This window comes from Coturnix japonica, chromosome 5 (assembly GCF_054131305.1).
Source record: "Coturnix japonica strain WE chromosome 5, WE-NBRP24, whole genome shotgun sequence".
Classification (NCBI taxonomy): Eukaryota; Metazoa; Chordata; class Aves; order Galliformes; family Phasianidae; genus Coturnix; species Coturnix japonica.
In genome coordinates this window covers 50,416,017-50,428,427 of record NC_140667.1, presented here as the reverse complement: position 1 = coordinate 50,428,427, position 12,411 = coordinate 50,416,017, and the positions used below count along the sequence as shown (strand labels likewise).

Here is a 12,411-nt window from a genome sequence, read left to right as displayed (position 1 = left end):
CTCTCTTTGCTATAACTGGAACATTTTGAAGCGTTTTTCTCAAAGTTATGAGGAATAACACGGAGGAAGCACGGCAGATTTTCACTCTTTTCTTCCTCGCTCCGAGTTAATACCCTCATCGCTTCAGCTCAGTGTGGGCGTGACGACATCTTACATTAGCACAACAGAGAAAAATTTGGACACGTTTCAAGAATGGTCACCACGCAGCAACAGGCAGCAACAGGGCTGCAAATCTCTGCTTCTACCACAGGGGAAGGCGATAATATCGCTCCGATCGCCCCCCGCCATAGGAGCACCAAGCTGCTTCTCTGAGGAGAAGGAGGCGACCCGCCACCTCCACACTGAGGGGAAAAGGGGGCAAGGCGGGAAGCAGAGCGCGGTATGAAGACGGGGGGGGGGGGGAGGGGGGCAGGGAGAAGTTGTGTGAGTTGAGACCAAATAAGGGTAAATTCCCCAGCAGCGGCGTGACACGTTGGAGTGAACTTTTAGGAATTACAAACATTACGAGCACAGAACGCGGAGCGGGACGGGCCAAGCCCTGAGAGGCAGCACCCACCCAACACAGCCCTCACAGAGCCGCTTGGCTTCTATTGGATAACGCTGGTGTCAATCATTTGCATCGAGTCTAACCTCCACTGGAACTTTCTAGCCTAGGGGGCGGGGCGAATGAGGAGCGCGCGTTGTGATTGGCTGAGGGGAGTGGCGTAGGTTAGAAAGCGAGACGGATCGAGAACAAACAGGAAGAAGCTGCAATGTGCGGGAGAGGGGTGGGATGGGGAGGGGGAAACACGCTTCTGATTGGACAGGAGGCAGGAGGCGGGCGCTCTTCGGCTATTCCCGAAGGTGATTGGTCAACTTCAGCAGCCGGCCGTCTGGATTGGTCCTCAGCTTTCTGGCAGGTTCCAGAAGAAGGCTGAGCCGGCTATAAAAGGGGCGCGAGCGGCGCCGCAACGGCACATCGCGCCGCAGACAGCAGCGGGAGCGGGACGGAGTGACGTGACCGCGAGACAGCGAGTGACTGAGCAAAGGAATCCGGCATCATGTCAGGCAAAGGGCCGGCCATCGGCATCGACCTGGGCACCACGTATTCCTGTGTGGGTGTCTTCCAGCATGGCAAAGTGGAGATCATCGCCAACGACCAGGGAAACCGCACCACGCCCAGCTATGTGGCCTTTACCGATACGGAGCGTCTCATCGGGGATGCTGCCAAGAACCAAGTGGCCATGAACCCCACCAACACCATCTTTGATGCCAAGCGTCTCATCGGCCGCAAGTATGACGACCCCACGGTGCAGTCGGACATGAAGCACTGGCCCTTCCGTGTGGTGAATGAGGGTGGCAAGCCCAAGGTGCAAGTGGAGTACAAAGGAGAGATGAAGACCTTCTTCCCGGAGGAGATCAGCTCCATGGTGCTCACCAAGATGAAGGAGATTGCTGAGGCCTACCTGGGGAAAAAGGTACAGAATGCTGTTATCACAGTGCCTGCTTACTTCAACGACTCCCAGCGCCAGGCCACCAAAGATGCTGGTACCATCACTGGCCTTAACGTGATGCGTATTATCAACGAGCCCACGGCTGCTGCTATTGCCTATGGCTTGGACAAGAAAGGTACCCGGGCTGGAGAGAAGAATGTGCTCATCTTTGACTTGGGAGGGGGCACTTTTGATGTGTCCATCCTTACCATCGAGGATGGCATCTTTGAGGTGAAGTCCACAGCTGGGGACACCCACCTGGGTGGGGAGGACTTTGACAACCGTATGGTGAACCATTTTGTGGAAGAGTTCAAGCGTAAGCACAAGCGTGACATTGCTGGCAATAAGCGAGCAGTGAGGCGGCTGCGTACAGCTTGTGAGAGGGCGAAGCGTACTCTGAGCTCTTCCACGCAAGCCAGCATTGAGATTGACTCCCTCTTTGAGGGCATTGATTTCTACACCTCCATCACTCGTGCCCGCTTTGAGGAGCTCAATGCTGATCTTTTCCGTGGTACCCTGGAGCCAGTGGAGAAGGCGCTGCGAGATGCCAAGCTCGATAAGGGCCAGATCCAGGAGATTGTGCTCGTGGGGGGCTCCACTCGTATCCCTAAGATCCAAAAGTTGCTGCAGGACTTCTTCAATGGCAAAGAGCTCAACAAGAGCATCAATCCAGATGAAGCAGTTGCTTATGGTGCTGCTGTGCAAGCAGCTATCCTCATGGGAGACAAGTCTGAAAACGTGCAAGATCTGCTCCTGTTGGATGTCACCCCCCTGTCCCTGGGCATCGAGACAGCTGGTGGAGTGATGACTGCTCTCATCAAGCGTAACACCACCATTCCCACCAAACAAACGCAGACCTTCACCACCTACTCAGACAACCAGAACAGCGTCCTAGTCCAGGTGTATGAAGGTGAGAGGGCTATGACAAAGGACAACAACTTGCTGGGCAAGTTTGACCTAACGGGCATCCCCCCAGCACCCCGTGGAGTCCCTCAGATCGAGGTCACTTTCGATATAGATGCTAATGGTATCCTGAACGTCAGTGCCGTGGACAAGAGTACAGGAAAGGAGAACAAGATAACCATCACCAATGACAAGGGTCGCCTTAGCAAAGATGATATTGACCGTATGGTGCAAGAAGCAGAGAAATACAAAGCAGAGGATGAAGCCAACAGAGATAGGGTGGGAGCCAAGAACTCCCTCGAGTCGTATACTTACAACATGAAGCAGACGGTGGAGGATGATAAACTGAAGGGAAAGATCAGCGACCAGGACAAGCAGAAAGTGCTGGACAAGTGCCGGGAGGTGATCAGTTGGCTCGACCGAAACCAGATGGCAGAGAAAGAAGAGTATGAACACAAGCAGAAAGAGCTGGAGAAACTCTGCAACCCGATTGTCACAAAACTGTACCAGGGAGCTGGAGGAGCTGGGGCAGGTGGCTCCGGTGGTCCAACCATTGAAGAAGTAGATTAAAAGGACTCAGCTATAGACTGGTTTATGGACAGTCACTCCATTCTTTTGCTTTATATTTTTTTTTTCCCCCTAACGTTTAAGAAAAACGTCATTGCCAATAACAGAGTTTATTCTGTTGGGTGTGTATAAAGGCAGATCTATCAGCTTGGTTTTGATAAAAGGGAAGGCACGGTCCTGCTTTATAAGGTTAGTAATAGAGAAGTTTTGTTATTCAGATACAGCTACTTGTATTCTGGATGTTTGTCTGTTTCAATGTCTCTTCTAAAGTAACCACTCGACTGTTGCAGTTGACAAGTTTCAAGTTATGCATGGAAAAAAACAACCATAAAATGATGAAAGATGAGAAATGCCAAGTGCAGCTTCTGGAAATTTTGGTAATAAATAAAACTTATTTAAAGCAGAAAATTCTCTTTCTCCTTTCTCTGATGGGGTTGGGGTGGTGGGGAGGGAGACCTTGAGTGGGGTTGGGTGGCGGGGTTTTGTTACGGAGGGGGGGGTATAAGGTTTTCCTGTGCTGTCCCAGAGCCGGGCTGGCAGCAAAGCCAACATGGGGCCCAGGGCGGCTCACAATGTACGTGCCACCGAAATAATGTGGAAACAAGAGCAGAGAAAGGATCCCTGCTCTGACTGCGGGGCTCAGTGCAGCCGGGTCCAGTGCGTTGCCCGGTTATTTTCGGGTTAATCGCACAAGCGGAGCTGTTGTTACTTCCCTGAGTGTGGTTTTCCCTTGCTTTAAGTGATCGAAAGCAAAGCTGCCGAGGATTTCGTTGCGCTGTTAGCGCTGAATAGTGAGCGAGCTGGGATGTCTTAGTCGGTAGTGTAGGCAAATTTAGTAGTGGTTCAACCTGTCTTAGTTTCCCTACAGACTGTCTCCAGAGCTCTTGATTGCATTACGGAAAGGCAAACCGCAGTGTTTGAAGGCAGAGGAGCCTGATACTAACGAGCTGTGCTGGAAGAGCCGCTGATACGCACTTTTTGAGCTGCCTTGTCCTTTAAGGGGGGGAAAAAAGGAAACTTGGAGGAGCGAGCGGGGCAGCTGCAGGAAACGAGCAGGTTTTGGTCAGGGGAGAGTTTGCAAGGGTGCTTCTATCCCTGAGGCATGTTGGTGATATAGGAAGCAGCCCTATAGAACGTTTTGTTAGTGCCGGGCTTGCGCAGCGTTTATTGCATATAAAAGTCCGGTTGATGGGGTGGGTTTGCCAAGCGTTGGCTGCGGCTTTCTGTTTCGTACGGCTACGGAGAGGGGTTGCAGTCGCTACTGGAATGCGAAGCTTGTTAAAAGCTTGTTTGATCAGCTGTTGTCTCAAATTACTCGAAACCACTTAAAGTTTATTGAACGGTTCATATGTAAATTGAAGGACAATCACGGTACCACTCCAGCAGTCAATTACCGCAACTTAAGCACCTGCTGAGTGCTTAAGTGAAGTCTCAACAGGCTATAATCAGCCCGGCTGTTTTTTGACGTTTATATACGCGGCGTTTTGATGGCAATCCACCCCTCGGTTTCCACTCTGTAGCATAGATAGGACCCTGAGAATGTAGGAGACACTGTAGCTTTTTGATTATTATTATTTTTTCTTAGGAACTACCGGATAACTAACGATAGCCAATACATCACCTGCAACTGACAAGTTGTTGCTGCAAACGGTGATGCCGCATCGGGTGTGTTCTTAGTAGCTAAAGCCCCACTGCTTTGGGGCGGCGGTAAGGATTAGGCAGTCCCCGTGGTCGTCGTAAATTAGAGTTAACTACTTTTTCTATTGACTGGCTTGTAATTGTCCTTGCCACATAGTTTCCTTTACTCTTCAGGTCTTGGTGTGCATTCTTCAGTGTCGCTTCCCAGTTATTAAATACAATTTCTCGCTGTTTTTCCCAAGCGTCTATTTAAACGCATTGCAGGGTTAATTTAGCTAAATGCAGGCAGCAGGCTGTTTGTCCTACGCCTGCTCTGTCACCCGTCCTTTCCCTCACCTCGCTCCCTCTGCTCTGTGCCTGCACTTTAACAGTGGGGCAGAGCCCCCAGGAATGAACCTCTGTACAGATGCTGGGGTTAAAGGACCACAGGCGTTAAGGATATGAACAGGCTAATGCTGGAGTCTGTACAACTGTGGGTTGTTTTTTATTATGATTATTATATTTTGCCTTGAAAAAGTGATGCTTTTTAGTCTGGACAGACAGAGACTATGTGCAGTGTGTAAAGGATGAGAAACTTCTGCCTGTTTGCACGACTGGAAAAAGATTTGAAGCCTGAAGGCACAAAGGAGCTTTTCAAATATGTGAACACCCTCCTCCAAAATGCAAGAGGCAGAAAGCAAGAAGAGCTCCGAGCTCTTAGTTTATAAAACAAAGAATAAGCTCGAGTTGGTTTCAGTGCACTGAGCTTACTGCGGTGCGAAAGGGATCCTGCTGGAGTTAGTGGTGACTTCCCACTGACTCCAGCGTGTATAAGCTTTCCCCCTCCATTTCTTAAATAACTAAAGTAGATGTCAGAGGGCAAAACGCTGCTCCTCATTTGCGAGTATTTGGTGCGTCCTTACAGCTCTGTGCAGTAGTTGCACGTCTGAAACGAGTTTGGCAATGCTAGGAAAACAATCTAGTCTAAAATCTGCAGTTTCATTGCTTCCACGCTCAGCGTGCCTCATCCTTTGTGCTGCCCTGACTCGCAGGGAAAGTCACCTCCTTTCACCGGAGCCACAGGCTTGTGTTTCTGAATGTTGCTTACTCTCAAATGGGGCTGTGCAAAAGGCCAAGCCCATAAGAAGGTTATAGAGAGGCTATAACTTACAGCACTTGTGCTGCTTTGGAGTTAACTTCTGATGGCTTCTTGTATTCGCTGATGAGGTTTATACAAGTGGCATTATTTTATATGGAGGAACACCCCTAGCATTAATCCCAGAGAATTTAATCACCCAAATTAAAACCTGTCAGCGCCTTAGCGCCTTGCTCCTTGTGCAGCAGGCATGTAGCAATGCAATGCAAGCGAGTCCTGTGCTCCACATGCTCACCACCTTTGCTGTGGAGAAAAGAGAAACCCAGAAGCCGAAGCAAAAAGGAATTAATGAAAAAATGACTAAAACACAGTCTGAGAGAAGGGAGCGGGGAAGCTGGGACGTGCTGGAGCTGGCTGTGGCCGGCTGGCCTGGTGAGTCAGCCACCTCCACAGCGTCTGTTTGAAGTCCTGCAGCCAGGCCTAGCAGACAGGCCGCGGCCCTGCTTGCCCTTGTGATACCATCTCAAAGGCAGGAGCCAATATAACCCCAGCAGCCTGCTTTTATCTCTGGGGAGACACTGTGGAGAGCCCCGTGGGCTGGGCAGCTTGTCTCCTGGGAAATGCCTGCTCTTTATTTGAGAGGTTCTCCTTGAAGCTCTGGGGTGCTCCTCCAAGCTCTCTGGCGCTGTGGGTTGCACCCAAGGGATGATGGCTCTGCAAGATGTGACAGTACAGGATTGCACCGTGAATCTCATCTTCCTCATTGCCAGCCACTGCCATGGGTGCATAGGAGGGAGGGCTGAAGGCAGATGTGCTTGGGGAATTCACATTTCCAGTCCTAACGTGGTTTTTTTTTTCAGTGTATTTATGAGGCATTATATTAAAAGGCATGAACTCAACCCCTGTCTACATACACATTTATCAAGAATCTATTTATGTCTTGTATTGCAATGTAACAGAATTTCAGACTCTAGTTGTTTAAAAGATATTCCAAATTTCTTCTTCTTTAGCCAGCCCTGTGCCTGGCTTGTGTTTACCTATAACATGGTGGTGTGTTCTCTGCCCCCATCTGGGACACAGTACTTTGGTGCGAGGGAATCCTCTGATATTAAACCAGTAAACCATGTGGATGGTCTTACAGCAGCAAAATTATGTTCAGTAGTTATTCATCATAGGAAAGTTACCACCCCTCCCTGCCCCATAGCAAAACAAGTTATGCTTGTAAAGCTTCTCTAGCACACCTATGTGGGTCAGGTATCACATCTCACCACCACTCTCATCCATATACTTATGCAGCCTGCCTCTGGAGTAGATTTTACTTGCAGCAGAGTAATGATTATATAGTTGGGCAGGCCAGCATTTCCAGATGCGACAACATACTTCACTTCCACATATGAAACAGCAGTATTTAAAACCCCTGATCCGCCCTTGCATGACACATTTGTCTTTACTCTCTCCTGCATCAGTAGGGTGGGGACATGGACAAGCTGGTTCCTCCTGTCATCCCAATAACAGCACCAGTCTGACATTTTAGAGATGGCAGCCAGTCCATTTTTGAAGTCTTTTTGTTTATTAGTTTGTTTGCTTGTTTTTCTTTACTTTTTTTTATTTTTTTCCTTGAATAAATTCAAAAGTAGTATAGAAATTTGTTGTTTCTCTTCCATTGCTCCCATCATTCAGGAATTCCTTTCTATGTGCTGGCCTGTGCAAAAGCTGACAGATCTCTGTGGCATCCTGGGCAAAAAGGCATGAAGTCATTCTTGTTCGTGCTAAGGCAGCAGTCAGCAGTGCTGCCTCTGTACCCTATTTGTTGGAACAGGTCTAAATGCCACTGCTCCAAATGATTGCAGGCCAGCAGTTAAATATCTGTTTTGAATAGAAGGGAACAAAACCACTTCCAGAACTGCTAATGCTATGTATCACAGACTAGAATCTATTTAAATATATATATATATGCATGGATTGCATGGATCTAGTGGTTTTGATTGCCTTCCGTCATGAAATATCATGAAATGTCAGCAGAACTGACAGTCTAGCAATCACACATCAGAGCTGAAGGTCACTATTTTTTCCTTGCCAGGCTGTATCTAAACACATAAATACATCTCTTTCCAAACCATGTTTATTCCTCATTTGGCTGACTCCTGGTTTTCCTACAGACCCCATTCACAACACGTTGGCAAACATTCTAATACAGCATCTTTCCAGATAACTGATGACAGCGAGTCCTTAGTCCTGTCTCTGTCACTACAGGTAGATGAGAACTAAGCAAAAATCCTAAATGGGATAAAAATTCTCAGCAATAAACTGAAAATCAAGTTCTTCATAATAATTTTTTTTTAAAGCTCATTATATTGAATAGAGAACGTCTCATCTGTATTAAATTTTCACTATTTTATTTTTCTCATCCTACAGCAAGAAGAATGTTATTAGTCCCTGAATACGAGTTAGAGCCTGGGCTGCTGCTATCTTTGTTAAGCTCTACAGGTTTCTGAGCACCTCAGAATACTGAGCCAAAATCCAGTTTTTGAGAATGCCTTTTGAATATGAGGCACATTTAAATGCTTCTTCCTTTCTGTAAGAGGTGTGTTAATAATAAAAGGTTGATTGTTAGGAGCACAAGGTAAACGTCTAACTGCATGAAAACAGCTGACAAGTGCTAATGTTCAGTAATCTCATCTGATAAAACCCGTGTGGAGGGAGTAACTGCATGAGGATTTCATGAAAAGAATGTGCAGCTGGTTTTTCTGGCTTTCCAAGTGCAGACTGTGTTCCCATAGGCTGTGCAGGGCAGCCATCGTGCTCTGGTTTCCCTTAGAACTTCATTCTGGCCTTTGCAGCTGGTTCTGCCCCTGATTATTAAGCATCTTGGGCAGGGTTGTGTCCATGGATGTGGCTGTCACCAAACACAGCACGCAGCTGGACCATAGAGCTCTGAGCCTGGGATAAGGCTGGTGTTGGTGTTGTAAGACATCGGGCAGACACAGGCTCTCATCATGTTTTGCTTTGGATATCTGAAGAGTGTGAATGAGAGTGAAGGCTGCAGGGTTGATAGAGGAAAACAGTGCAAATTGCTGAAAACAAAGAAACAGGAGCTTCAATTTAGCACCAGTGTGATGTGAAAAATCACACCAGTGCTAACACTGTTATGTCTACAGATGTAATGCCATTCATACACTGGATCGTGCTTTTAATGAGCAGCTAAAAGTAGCTGGCAGGTAAATGGCATAGTCATGGCAGAAGTATTACCTACTGTGGAACTGAATTTTGTATTTTTGTGTCTAAAGCATGCATGGCAGAGTCTAACATTACCTGGAAATCAGGGCTAACATTAACCCGTCCCTAGGAAGAGAGGGGGAGATCAATATAAGGGCTGTGGAAGACAAGGTTGGCACAGCAAGAAGAAAAAAGAGGTAGAAAAGTGAATGAGTGACCGGTGAGTCAGTGATACTTTGCTGAGTTTATGCATGTGTTTATTTTCTAGGTGTGATATCTGAATTAAACATTAGATAGACCCAAGGGTTGGATCCATATGTGCCCTGCTGAATGTTCTCAGCTACTGAGACACACGGACACGAACACCACAAGAAACAACATTAAAAAAGCCCATTAAGGCTGCAAAGTCAGGCTGGAAAGTACCAAGTGCTGAAATTATGACTGGCTGAGCAATCCTATTTCTTGCTTTCTTTGTCCTTATGCATCATAACCCAGTTTTTAATTACACGGTAACAGATGTATTTATTTTTTCCTATAGGGCACCAGGCTTGGTGTGTGGGTAGGATGGGCAGCATGTGCTCTCTAAGAGAGTAATATGTCCCAATCCAATGCTTGCCTTGCCTTATTTACTACATGCTGTCTTGCCCCAGCTCTGAAGGAGCATCCTGGGCAGCTCATCACAATCACATGTGAGTGTTTCCCAACATCTTCCATTTAGCTTTTACCTCTGAGATGTGACACAGGTGGTAAAACAGCAAAAGCCAAACACCATCTGCCTGTTATGGGGTCTTCCACTATAAATGCAAAGGAACTGTTTTATCGGACTGCTCGGTACTGGGAATTCAAATAAGTTCCCAGCTGTGCATACTCAGTCTTGCATTAAGACTTCCATGAAGCCAAGGCCCTTTGTTCTGAAAGAAAAGATCATGCAAATAGTGGTCATTAGGTTTGAATGTGGGCTGAAGTGATTTGCCTGGAATTTTTCGACTGAAGCCCGTATGGAAATCAGTTCCCAGTACAGGCTTCAATGGTTTCAACCATCACACCATAATTTCTCTTCCTGTAATCTTCTGGCTCGCTCATTTTGTAGCTCCCAACTTCTACAACAGCTGGAGCAGGAATCCAGCAGATACTCTTAAAGCCAGGCTTATTATTTTCCTCTCAGACTGATATCCAGTTGGGTGATCAGCCTGGGTAGGACATTTGGTGCTCAGCTCTGCATCCTTAGCTCATTATTTAGCCATGGAAAACTGATCTCTTCCAGCAAGTGCTCATTAAGGAGAGTACAGTCTGGTGCCTGAATACCCTAGGCCTCCTGCCTGAGTAACCCTGTCAGGCCCAGTGGTTCTCTCTGAAAGCAGCTCTCAGTCTTAGTTTCTTCCCATCTTTCCTCTGAGGTTTTTGTGCCAATTTGTTCCCACCCCCAGCACGGAAGGCTTGTCTCCCCTGCACTTTGAGCCATTAGTTCTACATCTCCCACTGTCCCCTCTTCCTATAGTGTTGCCTGGCTGCCATGGGTGAAATCTGAGGTCACTCTCAGACCAGCTTCTCTCATCCTCTTAAATATATAACTTGGCTGCCAAGTCATAGGTATGTACTTGGCAGCCTGCGATAGCAACTGGAAACAAAACATACACAATTGTGTGTTAAAAAAAAAACACCCCAACAATAGGAAGCTGTAGAAAGCAAAGTCAAAGCTGAATTCTCAGAGTGATATGAGGTACTTGCTTATCTTGGATTGAGTTCATTAGCATGGATAAGCCTTTACAGAGTACCTACCAGAGAACAGATGCATCATCTGGACAGCAATGGAAAGAGGAGGGAAGTTAGGGACAGCAAGCGGATTGTTTCACGGACATTCTATTTCCCTGCCTTGGATTGTCCCTGTGCTCTTCCATGTGCTCATGAACATTGCAGTGCTTCTTTCAGGAGTATTTTCCACTGCTAGAAAGCATTGCAAAAATGACTGAGATCTATAGGAGCTGAGAGCAGGGAATATTCTTTCTGCCTTTCTGAGCTGACTTGTCTAAAAGTCTTAGATCAGGTATTTTTGTAGCTTCAAAGTGCAGTTTTCAAGACTGTGGCTGTTTTTCACCTTTTAGCTGAAGGGATCTGCTGGAAGGTGTGATCCTCTCCCCATTGCTTCATCTTTATCTGTATTGCCTCTGGCCCCTCTCTGACCCACCACTGAACCGACGTGGAGAGCTAACTCAGCAGAAAGCATCTCGTTTATTTTTGCTGGGTTTCTGTTTTGACAGTTTAAGGAACTGCCTTGCTATGGGGACAGTGAAGATAAAGAATCAACAGAGATAAATGGTGGTAAAAGCTGGACAAGAGGAAGAATGCCTCTTCCATCAACAGTTAGCTATTAGGCTGCCTTAGCTGTGACACAAAACCTCATCCTTCTCTTGACTTGACTTCTACTGGCAGGGAGTGCTTTTGTCAACAAACCTTGTATGGGTTTGGGGTGCAATCCAAGCAGTACCAGCTGTACACAATGATACTGTTCCACTGTGAATGACCTGTAAGAGAGATTTCTGCTTGAACGGTGATGCTTCAAAGCATCCCAAACATCACAAATCCACCCTCAAACCCACGACCTTAACCTGCCTGAGCATATGGGAATTATTTCCAGGTGAACTCACAAACCACGAGCCGACTATTTGCACAGAGATTTGGGACATGTCAGGGGAGACTCGTGACTCTGTAGATATACTCTGATATCTCAAAAATCCCAAGCTAAAATGTGTTTAACACGGAGGGTGTTGTACAGACAACAGTGTCTGTACTGGCTGTGAATTGCTTCCCATCTTGTGTCTGTGACTAGGAGCACCTCTGCAGCTCCTTACCTTCAGAGGGAAAAGAGAGCAAGGCCCAAATGAGTGACATTCATTAACTGCACAGAAAACACTTATTTTCCCTGTTTTGGCAAAGAAGATTCCCAGGGAGCCTGTTGGGCAGAGGTGGGAAGGAGCAGAGTGTATGGGCCACAAGTCACCAAGCTGGAGGAGACTGTGTGTGCTGGGTTCCGCAGCTCCCAGGGGACGGCCGGTGTTTCCAGGATACTGCTGTAAACAGGGCTACCTGCGTGCCCAGCCATGCTGCAGATAGGCACCTTGACCTCGGTGAGTCCCCTTGCTGGCTCCACATTACTGCTGCCTGTGTCTAGCTCTGTAGCAGTGGACTCCATGGGTTGTGGGGCAGCCATGGGGCAATCCTTCAGCCATGTCAGTGAGCACCGAGCTGTGTTTTAAAGACACAGGCCTGGTATTCCCTCCTGCCTGTGTGGCTGTGGTTAAGTGTTGCTCTGCCAAGCCACCCTGCTTTCCATTTTTCCTCTGTGAGTTCATAATCCCCTGTGTATAATGTAAAGGTATTGCATTTGTATTGTCCTTTTCAGCTGAAAATTGTAAGCCGGTATTAGAAAGCTGGAGCTGAAGACTAGGACTGACAAGTTTAAGTTACTGCTCTTTGTCAAAGGATTAGAGCCATCATTTCCTAATATTCATCTCCACAGTCTAACCATTGCAAGGGCTCCTG

At 47.2% G+C, this 12,411-nt stretch overlaps 2 protein-coding genes across 2 annotated transcripts in view; both read left to right on the top strand.

Moving 5' to 3' along the window:
• The first annotated feature begins 1,028 nt into the window (after positions 1-1,028).
• On the top strand, positions 1,029-3,345 carry HSPA2 (heat shock protein family A (Hsp70) member 2). Its single transcript, NM_001323198.1, is given in 1 exon segment — positions 1,029-3,345. A coding segment is annotated over 1 exon segment (1,905 nt). The 5' UTR covers positions 1,029-1,040; the 3' UTR covers positions 2,946-3,345.
• The window catches only part of PPP1R36 (protein phosphatase 1 regulatory subunit 36), a 34,262-nt gene continuing 24,750 nt past the window's right edge, over positions 2,900-12,411 (top strand). The window contains 1 exon segment of the mRNA XM_015865706.3: positions 2,900-11,996. Coding sequence (XP_015721192.2) covers positions 11,970-11,996 — 27 coding nt within the window. The 5' untranslated portion in view covers positions 2,900-11,969.